We start from the raw sequence: 17,822 nt of genomic DNA on the forward strand, positions 1-17,822 counted from the left end.
AAATACTGCATGATCTCATATGTGGAATATTTAATTTTTTTTTTAAAAGGAGCTCAAGTACACAAACAGTGCTTACCATAGATTGGAGAAGAGGAAATGGGGAGATGTAGGCCAAGGATACAAAATAGCAGATAAGATGAACAAGCCTAGAGATAGGGCTAAAGTTAATACAATTGTATTAGGATTTTTGTTAAGTAAGTAGATTTTAGCTGCTCTTATCACATGAAAAACTGTGAGATGATAATGTTAATCTGCTTCACTATAGCAACCATTTTATTATCTATGTGTATCCCATAACATCATGTTGTAAATCTTAAATATACCTAATAAAATAAAATTGTCACCAAAATGCAGGAATTAGAGTTCACTTTACCTGTGAAGCCAAATAATGCTCAGAGGCTGCTTAGAGATCACAGAGTCTGAACATGGGACTTAGAGGAATCAAATATTGAAAATCACCAGGCTTAGGGAGTCTGAAGCGAGTCCTGTGTTAGGAATATTCTTGCCTCACATCTCAAACACTGTCCTAAGTCCATCGACCAGGTCCTCATGATTGATCCTGCACTGCCATCCATTGCTTGTGCACTTACTTTTTTTCTGGCTTCTAGAATGGTCCATCTTTGCCACCTAAATCCCTCCCCTGACCCCAGGCCTAGGAGTCAGTTGTCTCTTTAAGGTGGTTTTATGTCTCTCTCCTCAAAACCATTGTCTTGACATTAAAGATTAGTTCTGAAAAAGAGCAGTTTTATTTTCTTTATTGCTAGTTCCTTGCAGGATGTCTCACAGTATTACCCTGGGTCCCAACAATAACAGTGTAGGTTGAACTGTTGGTGTCTAATAATGTATAAGTTTCAAAATGGCAAGGTGGAGGTTTTGAACAGCCTCGTCGGACTAGAGAGTCTTCCAGACACAAAAGGATGTGGAAATGATTGTGGATGGTACAGCAGCTGCAGAAAACTGCACCCTAATTCTGGGGCTCTTTGTAGATACTCAGTAACCCTCTTGTTTAGTAAATAGCTGCTCCTAGATATAGGGAGCAAGAAGGAGGGAGAGTGGAAAGGAAAGAAGGTGGGCCCGTAATGATATGGGAAGGAGATTGATAGGGAATTGTAGTGGAAATACGGGCCTTTGCAGAAATAAGCCTAACGTTGTTCAGGGATGGCTTTTTAGAGGAGTTGAGTGTAAAGCAAGTTTTAAAGAAAGAAAGGTGGGGGGATTATATATGGTATCTCTGTGCAGAATGACCATGAACCAGAAGACAGAGGAGAAGCATGATGGTTCACATTTATTAGTGCTCACTATGCCAGGCACTCGACTGAGTCTTTTACCTACTATAAAATACTGTTCCTGAGGCGGGGGATGGTACCTCATACCTGTAATCCCAGCACTTTGAGAAGTCGAGGCGGGTGAATCATCTGACGTCAGGAGTTTGAGACCAGCCTGGCCAACCCATCTACTAAAAATACAGGCGTTAGCCAAGTGTGGTGGTCGTGCCTGTAATCCCAGCTATTCAGGAGGCTGAGGCAGAACTGCTTGAACCTGGGAGACGGAGATTGCAGTGAGCCAAGATCGTGCCACTGCATCCCAGCCTGGACGACAGAGCAAGACTCAGTCTCAAAAAAAAAAAAAAAAAAAGTTCTTGCCTGCTGGCATGTACTCCCTCTTCTAATAAAAGCACCCCAAACTGGGTGCGGTGGCTCACACCCAGCACTTTGGGAGACCGAGGTGAGCAGATCACTTGAGGCCAAGAGTTCAAGACCAGCCTGGCCAACGTAGTGAAACCCTGTCTTTACTAAAAATACAAAAATTAGCCAGGTGTGGTAGAGTGCGCCTGTAGTCCCAGCTATTTGGGAGGCTGAGGCAGCAGAATCACTTGAACCCGGGAAACAAAGGGTGCAGTGAGCCAAGATCACACCACTGCATTCCAGCGTAGGTGACAGAACAAGACTCTGTCTCACAAAAAATGCACCCCAATTTCCCTACTACCATCTCTTTCCTGCTGACAATCTACGTGGTTTAAGAAGAATGGGCTCAACCCCAGTATAAGCATGTGACCCAGGCCTGGCAAAGCCAAACTTGGCATTTCCCTGGCCAGTGGCATTGATTGGAGGATGGGGTAGTGTCTCACAAGCAGTGAGGCATCAGTTCCCAGACTTTCATTAGATACTTCCTGGTAGAGTAGCTGAAAAGATAGAAACCTGGAGTTTGGGGACAGCCATCTTATAACCTCGTGGACAAAACCTGCCAGAGAATAGTACCAACACGGAATAAACTTGAGAGTTGGAGAGAGCAAGCTATGTCCAATGCCTGATTTGACTCCCTGGTTAATGCTATGCCTGGAGCTGGGCTAACCCTGGACTTTTTAGTTATATGAGCCAATAAATTCTCTTTTTTCTCAAACCAATTTCATTAGGTTTCCTTCAGTTGCTAAAGAAAAAATCCTGACTAATGTACACACACACACACACACACACACACACACACACTCTCTCTCTCTCTCTCTCATAATAGCATAGAAAACCCTTATTTAGTGCTTACTCTGGCCAAGCTCCGTGTCCGTTATCTCACTATATCCTTACAATAGCTTTATGACATGGTTATGGAAACAGCGTAGTTAATAAATGTCAGTCCTGCAATTTCAAAATCAGGGCTGTCTGGCTTCAGGTCCGGAACTTTTCACTCCTATCTCTATTTAAAGTAAGGAAATGAGGACTAGGGTGATGATAAGGAAACAACACATCTGAGCAAGATAAATGATTGAACTGTTCCCAGTTTACCAAGCAGGAATCACTGTGACAGCCAAAGTACTGTCATTTATTCTACAAGTAAATGATCACATTTTTACCACTAGTTCACTACCCCAGAGATGCCGTTTCTGTTCTCTTCATTTCCTGACTGCTCAAGACGATGCCAGAATGAGATGTCAATTCAGCTGCTGTCACTAGTCCCAAATGGAAATGCGTCTCTCTCACATCAGCCATCCAAGTGACAGCCCAATGCTAATGTAATGCCAAGTCCAGACTATGTCTGTCTTGTGATTCCACCATCCCTCGGAGGCAGCCTCGTCCATGTGGCCAAAGAAGGCTCCCAACCAACTTCGCTCTCCAGCCAGCTGGAAGGGGGAAGAGAGGAAGGGGAAGGCACACCCCTCCTAAGGTCACAGATTGGAAGTTGGACCATTACTTCTGTCCAGAATTTAGGGGCCAGAACTTGGTCACATGTCCCCACCCATCTAAAGAAGCAGGGAAATGTGTATCAGATGGCCACATGCCCAGCTAAAAACTCTTCCAGAAATGGGAGATGAATGTCAGTGTCTGCACACAGTCTTGCAAGCAATGGTGTGCTTCTCTCTCTAAGGTATAGATAAAACAGGAGTGCAGAGGTGACATCAGATTTAAAAAAAAAAAACTAGCCAAATAGAAGTATCTGTCCTACCTCCTACCAAGACACATTCCTGAGAGTTTAGAAGCAGCGTTCTAATCCGAAGCCTTATGTCCTTTCTCCACTTTCTCTTGTCTCATATTCTTTGCCTCACCCCTTTCCCTGCAGTCCTACAAGAGTAATAATAAACTGGGTGACATGCGTCATTCAATAAAATACTGTAGATGCCAGAGACACAGCGGTGAGCCAAAAGGACATTACCTTTTGAAGCTGAGAGTCCAGTGGGGACACATGTTAATCTAAGATCCACAAATGCAAGACTCCAAGGCCTGAGAAATAGAGGCCTATGAGCGAGGGACTAAAGAGAAACTGGTCTAGTCAGGGAGGTTAGCTGAGGGGAGAGCAGATATACCAGGGAGAAGAGGCAGGGAATGGGCCGGGCATAGGAAGAGCACAAGAAAGGCCCTTTGGCCACCTCTTTCCTGCCCCTGCCCCTCCCTCTCTCCTCTCCCTCGCTAGGATCCCCTAAGGCATTCCTGCCAGATTGTTTATCCCTCAGTCCTTTTCTGTTTCCTCTCTACCCTGGGTGGGAATTCGAAGATTTGATTTTTGTAGTATTAGCTACTACACTGTATTTCAGGACCTTTCCAGAAAAGTATGGGCTCTAGGGTCTGAGCAGTTTTTCTGATAAATACTGTCTTTTAGCCCTTGAGTAAGAATCAAGTGTTTAAAGACACAGGCCAGTGAGACGCGGTATCTACCTGCAGAACCTGCCCCTCCAGGCTCTGGGACCTGAAGGGAAAAGAAGAAAAGGCCTTAGCACTGTCAAACCTGGAAGCTTCCGAAATGCAAAGAAGATGTTTTTTTAAAAAAAAAAAAAAAAAGATGCCGGACTTGGTGGCTCACGCCTGTAATCCCTACACATTGAGAGGCCAAGGCAGGCGAATCACTTGAGGTCAGGAGGTTGAGACCAGCCTGGCCAACATGGTGAAACCCCGTCTCTACTAAAAATACAAAAATTAGCCAAGTGTGGTGGAGTGTGCCTGTAACCCCAGCTACTCAGGAGGCTGAGGCAGAAGAATTGCTTGAACCCAGGAGGTGGAGCTGAGATCGTGCCACTGCACTCCAGCCTGGGCGACAGAATGAGACTCTGTCTCAAAAAAAAAAAAAGTAAACTCTCCGATTCCATGACCCGTTGTCCCTTATTTATCCTCAGGCATCCAAGTGTTGCCATTGTTTATCCATAGAAAATGAAGCTAATGAAGTGTATCCTCAGACCTGTTCCTTCAAGGGTTCACTTTGTCATTTCAAACATGTCATTTCAAACATACAGATTCAACCTAGGTCTCCATAGAATGCAAGATGATACCACTAACAGACAAAAAGTGAACTGTAGGAGTAAATTGAAATCAGTGACATCAGAACAATGATGCTTCAGCACTTTAATACCACAGAGTAGCTTCTAACACACTCGAGAGTGAAGTTTTAAAATCGTGAGTATGACTTTTTATGTGTTTCAATGCGTATATACGAACTCAAAGACATTTGGGCTCTCTCATTTAACATCTTTCGTAGTGACCCAGATGAAAAAGCAGTTAGTCAGGCAATACAGATCCAATCAGGTTTTATTGTTCTTACTAGTAACAGAATCAGAAGTGCACAGAAATACCTGTTTTTTAAAAGAAATGTTTAGAAATAAAATTGGATATGAGACATCATGCGTTCAAGAGAAGCAGGTAAAATTATTTCACTTGTGCACACATTTCCAAACATCTCAAAGACTGCCGGGGATGCCTTGTAGGTTAAGAGCAATACTTCCTCCTCCCTAAAAGAAGTGTTTGCAGGCTCCAAATCTGCTACATTTAGGAGATTTCAATACACTTGCTTTTTCCTTCTTCTATACTTCTGTTCTCTGAAAAATGTCTCAAGTAGAAGATGACCCGTGATGCTGGCCCATGTCTGGGACCCCGTCAGCCTCGATGCAACTCTCCTCGTCCTCGTTTCTCTCTTTGCCCTCACCCTTATAAGAAACGCAGAAAGTGACTACGGATATTTTCTTCCCAAGCTCACACAGTGACTCCCAACCAGGGGTAGATAATGTGTCAAAATGCCCTAGGCTGGATCCTGATGGGGTGAGGATGTAGAGGGATCAAACCACAGGCTTCCCCAGCAAGCCACTGTTGCTGACAGGAGTGCGTCCATCTCTCTGCTGGGCTAGGATAGAAAAATAGTTGCCAACCACTGATTAAAGCCTGTGAACACACATGAGTTTTGAGCTTCTCCTGGGCAGGAATGAAGTAACTTACACTTTGTTTTCTAAACTGCTCAGCACACGGGAGGTGCTCCGTAAACACTGGTTGAAAGAATGAACGCTGTGCCTGGTACAACACAGCCAAAGGGGACCTATAGGATGCACATCTTTTAACGTGAGCCCCCAGAAAGCCAAGGGAGGAACAGGAGCCTTTATGCAGGGTTTTAGGGGTACAGAACCCAACGAGGAACCCAGGCATCCACTCCTGTCTCAGCTCAGAGGCGGGTCAGGCCGCATAAAGTGTCAAAGGGATCTGAAGCTAGAGCTGCTAGTCGTTGATGTTAACAAAGCGTGTCTGGGGAGGAAGCCTCGGTGTGGCAGAGGGCATATCCTGCAACCTTCCCTGGAGGGAATGATATGTATGGATTGGCCAACAGCAGTCTGTAGGGGTGCAGGGTCCAACGGTGCACAAAGCACTGCTGAGCAGAACCTGTCGCCCTTTTGGATCCAACGCTGCTTTTTTTTTGAGACAGTCTTGTCCTGTTGCCCAGGCTGGAGTGCAGTGGTGCAATCTCAGCTCACCGCAACCTCTGCCTCCTGGGTTCAAGTGATTCTCCTGCCTCAGCCTCCCAGGTAGCTGGGACTACAGGCTCCCACCACCATGCCCAGCTAATTTTTGTATTTTTAGTAGAGACAGGTTTTCACCATGTTGGCCAGGCTGGTCTCCACCTTCTGCCCCTCAGGCGATCCGCCTGCCTCAGCCTCCCAAAGTGCTGGGATTACAGGCGTGAAACACCACACCTGGCCCCAATATCCCATTTTAAAAACAAATATTTTAACTTCTACTTTTCCATCCTGAGTTGAAATTCATCGATACAATTATCATCTCTATAATAATTTAAAATATCAATATAATACCCTAACTATAACAAAGGAGAAATAAAAAGAAAAGCATTTTACAATAAAATAATATGTATTTTTACATAAATAATCAGGAATGACTATGCTTGCAGACGAAAACAAGCCCACAAGCCCCCCCACCCCCAACAATTGCCTCATGCTCCCTGAGGTTGATACAACCCCACTGGGAACCACTGCTCTAGCCCATGGGACCCCAAGCCCTCTGTGGCCACAGAGCTCCTCGGCCACAGCCACTCACCCTCTGGCTGCAGGAGAGGAGGCAGGAGGCAGGGTCCAGACTGGCCCGTTCTTGCTCCACAACTGACTCATGTGGCATCTGTAGGGATCAATGCAGGTGGAGGTGGAGCACTCCAGGCATTCCAGGATTCCTCAACTATGCACAGGCTCCCCTGCCCACAGCGGCCAGCTTCCCACCCAACAACGTTGACTCTTGAGGAGAAGCCTCGGAAGACCAACAGAGGGGCATGAAGGTTCCGGTAGCCAGACTTGCGCTGCAAAATCCCAGGCCAGGCCAGGCGGTGGCTCGCGCGTAATCCCAGCACTTTGGGAGGCGAGGCAGGTGGACAGGCAGGGTTCAAGACCAGCCTGGGCAACATGGTGGCAGCTGTCTCTATAAAAGCGTAAAGTGGCGGGCATGGTGGTGCACGCCTGTAATCCCAGCTGCTTGGGAGGCTGAGGCACAATAATTGCTTGAACCCAGGAGGTGGAAGTTGCATTGAGCAGAGATTGTACAACTGCACTCCAGCCTGGGCAACAGAGCGAGACTCGGTCTCAAAAAAAAAAAAAAAAAAAATCCCAAGCCAGGAAGATTGACAAGGTCAAATTTCTTTAAATGTTTTGTCACTTTTGGGGAGGGGGAGCCAGTGTGTTCTTTACCTGTCTGGTCTCTACTTTAACAATAATATCTACCAGCACAGAAGGCTGTGCCTGGACCCCCAGCTTTGCCCACAGGAGCTCTCTGGTCCAGCTAAGAGCCCAGAGATGAGATGAGGCCGCCCGGTGAAAGCCAGTTCCCCCAAGCGTGTGGCAGCACAGTGCAGGGGACAGAGTGTGACCCTTGGAGCTTGACAGGCTCACATCCCAGCTGTGTGGTCCACTAGCTTTGTGACAGCAAGTCACTTAGGTTCTCTGTGCTTCCTCGTCAATGATAAAATGCGGAAGATAAAACCTACTTTGCTGAGTTATATTGAGTATTAAGCAGAATCGATGAAAAGCACCCAGCCCAGTGCAGGAAGCACAGCAGACACTCAATAAATGGTTTTTCCCCTCTCAAACATCTGGAGGGCAGCCAAGGGCAGCAGGGAAAGCAGGCAGCAGGGAGCCTCAAAGGTCTAGCTTCAAGTCCAGATCCTAAACTGCAGGCTGTACATCTTATCAAATGGAAGTGATGATACCAACTTGGGAGGACTGACACGTGCAGGTTCCAGGGAAGCCCTGCGCTGGCCAGTCTCATGACTCCTGCTAACCCTTGCCCAGTGCCATCATAGCCGTCTCTACCACCCTGTTCTTAACCCGGAAGCATCCTCCGGTCTCCCAGAGTAAAACCAGCCAGAGTGTTTACTGTAACATCGGCTGCCTCCTCCACCCCCTTGGAAGCCACTGTATGTTTACTGAGGATAGGAGTACTGTGCCTTCCTCCTTGCAACTGGTATCCTTTCTACCAAGGAAATGATGAGATAGTGTGGTCTCAATCTAAAGCAGAAGTTAAGGTTGGGCACGAGGAAGAATATCCCTGCTGAGGCATCTTATCTGTATAAACCTAACTCTTCCCATGCATCTGTTAAGACATGGACAGTTACCTGCAAGGCTGTGACCCCACTGAGTCTGAAGGTGGGAGATTGAGGCTGGTGACCTTGCAAGCTCCTAGCAAGGCTGGGGACCAGTGGGTCCTTCTAGGGCAGACGTTCAGGGACAGCCATGGAGATTCCACAGGGACCCACCAACTCCGGGGCCACCCGAAACAGTGAGCTGAGCGGGTAGTACAGGAAGTTGAGGCAGGTGGCAGTGTAGAGGTTAGCGTAGCGCATCAGCCGGCTGGAGAAGAGTGTCTGGCGGAAACCGCAGCGGAACAGGCTGCCCACGGTGCTGTAGCACAGGTCCAGCTCCCGGGTGACCCTCTGGCCAGAGGGGCAACGCACTGAATTGAAATCCCAGCCCACCTAAGCCTGCCCTCGCCTACTCCCTTTCTGGGCAACCCTGGCCTCTCTGGGCCTCTCACCAGGGGACATTGAGGCCTATGCCCCTCTGTAGGGAAGGAGCAGCGTGTTGTAGACTTTTGGAGGTGGGGCTTTTGGAGGTGGGGCAGCTCCCCTCTTTGCCACAGGCCCCACTCCGGCTTTCCATCACAGTTACCTGCCTGGCCCTGGAGATGGACCACCGAGGACTAAACCCACAGCTTAATTTACCTTCTGAGTCCAACAGAGGACTTGGCAATGGCGACACCCCCAGCCCCGCTCCTACTCTCGTGGCAGGCCCCACCCCGCCACCAGGCCCTGTTTCCTTGTCTGCTTTTAGAGCCTAGAGAATGGTCCCAACATTTACTCCCAGGATGACCCCTCTCTGAGCCTCAGTTTCCTCATCTGTAAAATAAAGGTGGCAATCCCAGCTCCGTCCACCTCTTAAGGCTGTGGGAAGATCAAACGACTGTGCTTTGTAAAAGGCTCTGCAAAGACCCTTTGTGATCGGCCCCAGCTGCGCTTGGGATGACCGAGTGACCTGATTCCCTCCATCTGGCCGGCCCATGGGCACCTCCAGCTTTTTGGTGGCCGGTCAGTAATGTCACGAGGGAACACTGTCTTTTCTTCTCTTTCCCCAGGACCTTGGGCTCACTGGCCCTAAATCACATTTCCTATCAGAACTGGCTAGTGGGTCAATAAGGGCCCAGCCAGCACGCAGGCATTTCCTAGGCAGGGTGATTGGCGAGGACTGCAGGACTGCCCTTTGGAATGTCGGCCAGCAGAGGGCGCTAGCTGACAAGGCAGGTGGAGCCCAGTTGCGGTTGAGGAGAATCCGGTAACTGGGCCTTTGGCACCAAGGACAAAACTAGCAGGCAAGCAGTGGGGAAGCGAACTCGGCTCCACTGCCCCTGGGCCTGTGCTTTCCTCCCTCACCACCCAGCTCTCACCTGGATCTCTCTCTTGGTAAAGTTGATGACTTGCAGCTCACAACTGCTCCCATCCATGTGCCTGGTACAAAAATAGCCAGGTGACCCAGGGGAGACACAGAGCCTCCTAGTGCCAGGACAGTCTCCTTAGACCCCAGCAGGGGTAGGGTGGGGGGACACCGTGCGGACATCCAGTGGGGGTGCCGGGCTGGGGGTGTGCACACGAGCGAGGGCAAGTCCCTGAGTGCTGGACGGGTTCGGAAGAAGGGCCTAGAGGTCACAGAGTGTGAGCAGTCCCAAGGGGGTGAGAGGGGTCCCCACAACCAGTTTGCTAGGGAAGCTTAGCCTGAAACACATCTTGTTGTTCTGACAACCTTGGCCAGGACCTCGCTGCCAGGAAGGGATGTGAGCCACTGCCCCTCCATCCCTCTCCCTGTCCCATCCCACCCCCAGAAAGGCCAGGGTCTCACTGGTTTGGGGCTGCCAGGTGCGTGTCCAGCCTCTTCAGCTCCTCCAACCCCTCTGAAAAGCCGCCAGGGGTCAGTGGGGGTGAGTGACGGCCCGTGTCACCCACTGGCCCTGCCTGCCTGTGTCTGCCGTGGTCCAGCTGAGGACTTGCACTCCCCCAACTGTGTACATAACACCCCTGGCCCCTTACATCAGGTGAGACTCTGCCCAGACCGAAGCAGGGACAGCGTAGGCCCCGTAGGCCCCATGGGACAGGGGAGGGAGTCAGGTGACCTTCCTGAGGTCACATGGCAATGACTCAAACCTAAAGCCTCAGCTCTCAGGACAAACCCCAAATTGTGTGGGCTCACACGACTCCCTGCCCTGGAGGATGACTTCACGTCATTCCTGGATGGAGGGTGTGTACCTTCCACTCACTGAACCTCCTCGGGGTGGGTGGGGAGGGTGGGGTCAGGTGCAGGAGGAAGGTGCCGCCTGCAGCTTTGCCCCTACTGGCTGTGTGACTTGGGGCAGGCCGCTTAGCCTCCCTGGGTCTCTGTTTCCTTGTCTGTTTCCTCCCCCAGAAAAAACAGAGCGGCCAGGATTCCTGGTCACAACTACTAACCTCCCACGGGCAAAAGGGGAAGGCAGTGCTGGGGCCTCTGCACAGGCGGCCAGTACCCCTCTGACTGTTCCCGACACCAACAGCTCACCCTTCTCCCGGGCCCAGATGTCCAGCTCCCAGGACAGCTCAGGAACCACCAGGCAAGTCCGCCAGCCCTGCCGCTTCTTGGACTTCAGAATGTCCCCAAAACTGTGGTGCCCAATATACAGGATGTCCTTCCCCCGAACCCCAAGCAGCTTGCACACCATGTCCAATGAGCCTGCCCCACCAAGAGAGGACAGACACCCGTTTGCCCTTCCTGCCTTGGGGCAGGTGACTTGGGTCAGGTGAGGGGCCTGGGTTCTTAGTTGAGGGAGGGAGGGTTCCCAAGGAGTGATGGGGCATGGTGGGAGCTGGTACCTCCAGAGTAGAGAGCACAATGCTGGTGCGACCCTGTGTGGGTGCCCACGCGGAGCTTTCCTGAGTCCTGGAGGGGCAGAGGGGTGCCCTGGAGCCAGAAGAACCACATCTTTGGTCTCTAGCTAGGGAGGGTCTCAGGGAGCTGGGAGTGGCAGAGGTAATCATGGGGGTGTGGGAGGAAGGAGGCAGCAGAGGGCGCTGAAGGAGTCCTCAGGTTCCCTGCCTCCAGGGACAGACAGGCCAGCAAAGCTGCCAGCCACAAAGGCAGGTCAAGTCTAAGGGGCAGGCAGGCTGCCCTCTCTAACCATGGTCCATGGGTGCAGATCGACTGACCTCTGCACCTGCCATTACCGTGTTGACCTGCCTCAGGACCACCCCCTCTGCAAAGAGGCGGGGCTTCTGCGTGTCCACCACTATCGGGTCGAAGTAGGACCTCCAGGGCCTGACCGAGGCCTCAGCCTGTTGGGGGTGCACACGAGCCGCACACGCACAGCCTGGTAAATCTGACCTTGCCACAGCCGGTCACCCACCACAGACTGCCCTCTCCCCACCAACCTCCCAGCTGGATGAGACCTCTCCAGCCCCTGGGAACCAGTTCTCGCTGCCCAGCGTCCCCAGCCAAGCTGGGCAGTAGAAAGTGCTCAAAAGGAACTTGTGGAGGTGGGTGTCGAACATCATGTGCCAGCCTCCAGATCTCCTCACAGCACAGACCCAGGGACAGGTGGCACCAGCATGGCTACCAAGTTAGGGCCCTGCTGCCTGCCCAGTGACACCTGGTCATTCCCAGTGACCAGGCCCTGTCACTCCCAGCACCCCTCCCTTTGACCTGCCATGCCCTCATCTTACCCCCTTTCCGCCGCCCCTCCCCACAGAGCTGACTGCCTCCTATCCCCCGCAAAGGCTCCTCCCATGGCCTGGCTGAGGTCACCAGCCTCCTACCCACTGGGGAGCTTCCACTCATGAGAAATGACCACTCACACACTCAGGTCTTCCTCAAAGGGAGGCTGGACGTGGGAGAGACCCACGTCTCTCCCTGGCGCCCTGGCCCTTTGCACAGCCCACCCCAGCCATGCGCACAACACTCCAATACTCACCTCACTGATGCTGAACAGGTAGGTCATGATGGCCTGGCAAGGAAAAGGCAGGGTCAGGGCACCAAACTTGGGCCACCGCCTGCCTCTGCCCTCACCCACCATCCCCCTGGCACACTGGTGGCCACAGGAGCAAGATGGTGAGAAAGTTGCTCATTCCCCTGAGGCCTTGAAAGGCCAAGAAATGGAGCCCAGGAGACCAGCCCAGTGGTGGGGGTAGGAGGGTCTTTGCTCCCCACCCCACCCCTCCCTGTTGCTTGCAATGCCTCCGTGTCTCCTGGGGCCAGGAAGGAGGCGGAGGGCCCACCCCTCCATACACATACTCAGTCGGTGTAGTTGTAGCTGCTGTTGGTGGCCAGAAACACTTTCCCAACCTCCTTCATCTTCCCCAGCACGATGGGGAGGCGTGGCTGGAGCAGAGATAGAGGGACTTGCAGGGGTGGGACTCCCAGAGCCACCCTGGGATCCCCTCCTCAGGTCTCAGCCTTCTGGGAGCCCACCCCAGCCCAGGCAGGTAGGCACCAGGCCCCAGAAAACGACCCCCAGCACCTGGGGAGCAGAGCTCAGCCTAAACCTCAAAGAAAGCCAGGGAAGGGTTGCGGGGGGCAGCCCTGCTGCTTCAGGGGTGATGGCCATGGCCCTGGGTCTGTGGCGACTCACATGCTTCTCCACATATTTCTCCAAGTCCTCCAGGGTCTTCTCCTTGAGACAACCCTGCAGGAGGGACCAAAGGGCCGTGTGTGTGTGTGTGTGTGTGTCTGTGTGTGTGTGTGTGTGTGTGTGTGTTTGTGTACCCACCCACATGTCTGTGTCCAAGATGGGGAGAGTGGGTGGCTCTGGGAAGCCCAGACCAGACCTCAGTCCTCAGTGGGAAGTGGATGGAAAATCTATGGGGACTGGTGGCCCGAAGGCTGCCCAGGAGAATCAAGAGCAGACAGGTCAGGGGTCCGGGGGTCCTGGACCACTCACTCACCGACTGGTGGACATTATTCATGGCATCATTCACATCCTGGAAGAGACTTCGGAAGGACATGAAGAGGTTCACATGCTGATAACCTGTGTCACAGCTGGGGCAGGCCAAGAGGGGACAGGGGACGTCAATAAGGGGACCTGACGTGACCTCCAACCCTGAGTCCCAAACCAGAGTGACCCCACCAGCCACACTGAGGCCTTCACTGGGCTTATGTCCCAGCCATCCTGGGAGGGGCATCACCCAGGGCTAAGGGTCACCCCTTGGGGGCAGCACCGGTGACAGGGTTGGGGGCCACCTTGCAGTAAAGGCCTTCCCACTGAGCCTTCTGGAGCCCTTCCAGTCCCTCGGGGAACCCTTGGGGGGCCCCCACTTTGGGATTTGGTCCCTGAGCAGTAACTGTGTCCTACTGGTCGCCCCAGGGCTGGACAGGGCATGAGACGCACGTGGTGTAACGGGAGCAGCCGGAGAAGAAGTCCAACAGGCAGGCACAGAGGTAGGTTTCTGGGGCAGACAGGCCCGTCAGTTGTCAGGCCGGGAAGCCAGGCAGTTCCCCACCAGGCCAGACCTGGAACCCTCAGCTCCAGACCTCGGGACCACCTCCTGTGCCCCCAACCCTCCACCCACCAGGCAGGTTGAAGAGCGTGTTGAGGATGTGGAAGCGCTGCAGGTCATCCCTCTGAATGAACTTGTTGGGGTAGAAGCTCCAGATCTCTGAGAAGGAAGTAGGCGGGGGGCAGCCAATGCCCCCTCCCCAGTGCCTCCTGGAGGCCTGTCCAGGGTCTGGCCATCCCTTCCAACCGCCACCCATCCCTTCTGTGCTGAGCCTCCCCTGTGGGCCTGTGTCCTTCCTCCCTCCCTCCCTCTGTCCTCCCCCACAGTGGGCAGTCCTCCCCTCCTGGCCTGCCACCCTCCCGGCACCCTTTGTCCCTTACTCTGAGAGAAAGGTGAAGCCATGGGCACCCAGCAGCACATTCCCGTGGGCATCCACCTTCAGCAGGTTCCCATAGAGCGCATTGAACAACAGCCCCCTGTGGACGGGGGTCGGGGGGACTGTGGGTGGGAGTACCAAGGCCGGGTGGCCTCCCGCCTGTCCTGAGTCACACACCTGGTGGGGAAGGTGGAGTCGTAGGTGTAGCGCAGGATCTCGTGTGGGTATCCGATGCACGCTAGGAGCTCCGGCAGCAGCTGGAAGGCCAGGGCCTCATAGACTGGGACTTGTAGGCTGCAGAGGCCCGGACAGAGTCAGGGGGTTGGTGCCTGGCCGCCCAACCCCTGCTCCCTCCACTCCCAATACGCTCTGTTCCAGCCCTCTCTACCAGCCAGAGTGTAGTCCATGTCGAAGCCAAAGCAACGACTCTTCCCCAGTGCCAGGCTGCGGTTGACAAAAATCCTGGGGAGAAACAGGAGGATGTTGGCATCAGCCCCCCAGCCCCTCAGAATCCAAGATTCAAAGACGGAGTGGGCGGAAACCCAGCAGAGGAGGGCAGAGCGTTCCCTGCAGCTGCAGAAAGGATGGAGGAAGTGGGTCAGGCCAAGCCGGGGCCCGGCCTGGACCCATGTGTGTCCGAAGGCAAGTGCGAGTGTGCGTGTAAGCGCGTGTGAGCATGTGTGCAAGCGTGCATCTGAGTGCGTGCGGGTAATCAGCAGTTTGCTGTCCCGCCGTGCAGGCGTGTTACAGGCATCCGACCCTGTAAGAAAGTATGTGCAGTTGTTGGTGTGAGGGTTGTCACCTTCTGAAATGGGACTCCCCTGTCCACATTCAGAGATGATGTGTTTGTCACCATTGGATAGCACGTGTCACTGTGTCCGTGGTGAAGCGGAGAGATCTTTGCGGAGGAAAGGCAGTGAAGGGGGCCTCCCGCCGGAGTGTGTGTGGTCAGTTCCCTGATGGGTTGCTGCAGCTATGGAAGCGTGTCCCTTGTGAGTGCAAGTGTTCGTCTGCATTTTGGGAGTCCCCATCGCTGTGTATTTAAAGGAGTCCCTGTGTGCTGCTGTGGCGTGTGGGGTGTTTATGGGCCGAGACCCCTGGCCCCCACCCCAGGTGCCCATCTCACCGCTGGTGCCAGTTCTGCTTCGGGCCTTGAGGGGAGTCCAGTCCCTCAGGCTTTCCCCGGTCCACACTGGCCATTGTCACCCAGAGTGAGGAGGAGACAAGGGTCCCTTCCTCAGCCTCCTGCACACTATCAGTGGGGCCCAGCCACTCTCCCTCAGAAGTTTCAGGCACCACTGACGCAGGTGGCCCCACCCTGTGCTCCCATCTCCCCCCAGCCCCTTTGAGGGAGGAGTCAGTCAGGACAGGCTCTGGTATCTCATCCTTTTCTCTAGAGCAAATCAGCAAGGATCTGGGAAAAGCAATTCATGTCCACTGCGCCCTCCCCATTCCTAGGGCTTATGTATCCATGGACCTCAACCGCCTAGAGAGTAGCAGAGAGCCCAGAATGAGGCAAGCATCGGGATACAAAGGCAGGAGGCTCTGTACCGTACTCATGATAAAAGAAAGAACTCAGTACTCTCGCTTTATGCACAATTCTAACACATTTGGTTATCAAATTTCCCAGCTCAAGGCCATTTAGGCAAGACATTGCTAGAAGCATGCCAAGGGCTGTAAGAATTGGGAAAATAACTGGGATCTCAGAATGGGGGGTGGGGGGAAGTACAAAAGGAAGTGTCAAAAAGCAGAGCCACTGGGGCCATTTAGTGTAAAGCTCTAAATACTCCCTGAGGGCCGGTGCCACTGGCTCCACAAGGAAGCACGTGACTTCCGTTTGGAGCTGGTGACCTGGATCATCCAGAAAGACTTAACTGAAGTGACAGGCCCTCTTTTAAAAAGAAAGACAAGCCAGGGCACGGTAGCTCACGTCTGTAATCCCAGCACTTTGGGAGGCCAAGGCGGGTGGATACGTGATCAGGAGATCAAGACCAGCCTGGCCAAGATGGTGAAACCCCGTCTCTACTAAAAATACGAAAAAAAAAAAAAAATTTAGCCAGGTGCGGTGGCAGACGCGTGTAATCCCAGTCTCTCAGGAGGCTGAGGCAGGAGAATTGCTTGAACCCGGGGGTCGGAGGTTGCAGTGAGCCGAGATTGCTGCACTCCAGCCTGGGCAACAGAGTGAGATCCCATCAAAAAAAAAAGAGGGGGTGGGGAAAGGAAAGGAGACGAAAGGAAAGGAAAGGAAAGGAAAGGAAGAAGAGAGAGATAAAGAAAAGAGAAAAGGAAGGAAGGAAGGAAGGAAGGAAGGAAGGAAGGAAGGAAGGAAGGAAGGAAGGAAGGAAGGAAGGAAGGAAGGAAGGAAGGAAGGAAGGAAAGGCCCGGGCGCAGTGGCTCACACCTGTAATCCCAGCACTTTGGGAGGCCAAGGCAGGCGGATTACTAGGTCAGGAGTTTGAGACCAGCCTGGCCAGCACAGTGAAACCCCATCTCTACTAAAAATACAAAGATTAGCCAGCCACGGTGGCACATGCCTGTAATCCCAGCTACTCAGGAGGCTGAGGTGGGAGAATCACTTGAACCCAGGAAGCAGAGCTTGCAGTGATCCAAGACCATGCCACTGTACTCCAGCCTGGGCGACAAAGCAAGACTCCGTCTCAAAAAACAAAAGACAAGTTTACAGTCAGTTTCAGCACTTTCTCTCCAAAATGACTAAACTAAATGAAGGTGGCACTCTTAAAAAAATAAAAGTTATCTGGAACAACAACAGAAAAACATATCTATGGAATAGCTCCTTCCTTGACAAAGCCAGATGAGCAAGCACAGCTGTGTGCTGCAGAGCCATGTTTTGCCCAACAACAGACTGCATATGCCACTTAGACCCATAAGATGACAAGGAACTGAACAACTCCTATGGCCTAGTGACCTCATCACCATCATAATGCAAAGTATCACTCACATGTTTGTGGTGATGCTGGCTAGGAGAAATAGGCTGTACCCTGCCGCCGAGGTGTGTAGTAGGCTGTACCACCTAGGTTTGTGTAAGTGCACTCTATGACAACGCACAATGGTGAAATCGACTAACGACACGTTTTTCAGAACATATCCCTGTGGTCAAGCCCCACATGACTGCATTAGGATGGTGAGGCAAGGATATGGAGGCTGTAGGATATGTGTTTCCTCATCGGATGGAGGGATGGAGGATGGATGGAGAGATGGGTGGATGCACAAATCAGTGAATGGACAGACAGACAGTTGGGTCGGTAGATTCATGGATAGACGGACTGATGGTTAGCAGGCTACATACAGCAGCCTTCACGGAAGGTGTCAGGCGAGAACTGAGCTTCAGAAATCAGGAGGCTGTCTGGAGTCCCTTCCACCCATTACTCCATGCGCTCTGCTCATATCATGGGAGCCCTTTAAGCCCCTTTTCCACATTGCCTGGTTCCTCTCTAGGTCAGAAAAGAGAAGGAGGCGTAATATCTGGTTAGGAGAAGTCTCTAGGAGTTGCTCAGCCCTTCCACTGGGAGGCATCATGGCAGCTGTACAAAACCTGCCTTTCCCATAGCTGAACTTAGGCTCTATCTTGAAGTCTCTGCACCTGAGGGCGATGAAGCCATCCAGCAACGTTCAGGTATGATTCATCACTTCAGTGGCTTCTCGGGTCCTTTCTCCAGGTACCTCTTCTGGGGCTGACTCAACA

The 17,822-nt window shown here is 52.4% G+C and overlaps 1 protein-coding gene across 1 annotated transcript; it reads right to left on the reverse strand.

Annotated features, from left to right (window-relative positions):
- Positions 1 to 6,396: 6,396 nt before the first annotated feature.
- On the reverse strand, positions 6,397 to 15,319 carry NT5DC4 (5'-nucleotidase domain containing 4). The gene is given in 17 exon segments (XM_031655504.1): positions 6,397 to 6,869; positions 9,678 to 9,738; positions 10,127 to 10,178; positions 10,817 to 10,987; positions 11,128 to 11,194; positions 11,479 to 11,586; positions 12,222 to 12,254; positions 12,542 to 12,628; positions 12,879 to 12,932; positions 13,192 to 13,285; positions 13,635 to 13,692; positions 13,816 to 13,902; positions 14,110 to 14,219; positions 14,297 to 14,405; positions 14,499 to 14,581; positions 14,852 to 14,989; positions 15,246 to 15,319. Coding segments are annotated over 17 exon segments (1,524 nt in total). The 3' UTR covers positions 6,397 to 6,731.
- Between the last annotated feature and the right edge of the window lie 2,503 nt (positions 15,320 to 17,822).

This window comes from Papio anubis, chromosome 14 (genome assembly GCF_008728515.1).
Source record: "Papio anubis isolate 15944 chromosome 14, Panubis1.0, whole genome shotgun sequence".
NCBI classification, from domain to species: Eukaryota; Metazoa; Chordata; class Mammalia; order Primates; family Cercopithecidae; genus Papio; species Papio anubis.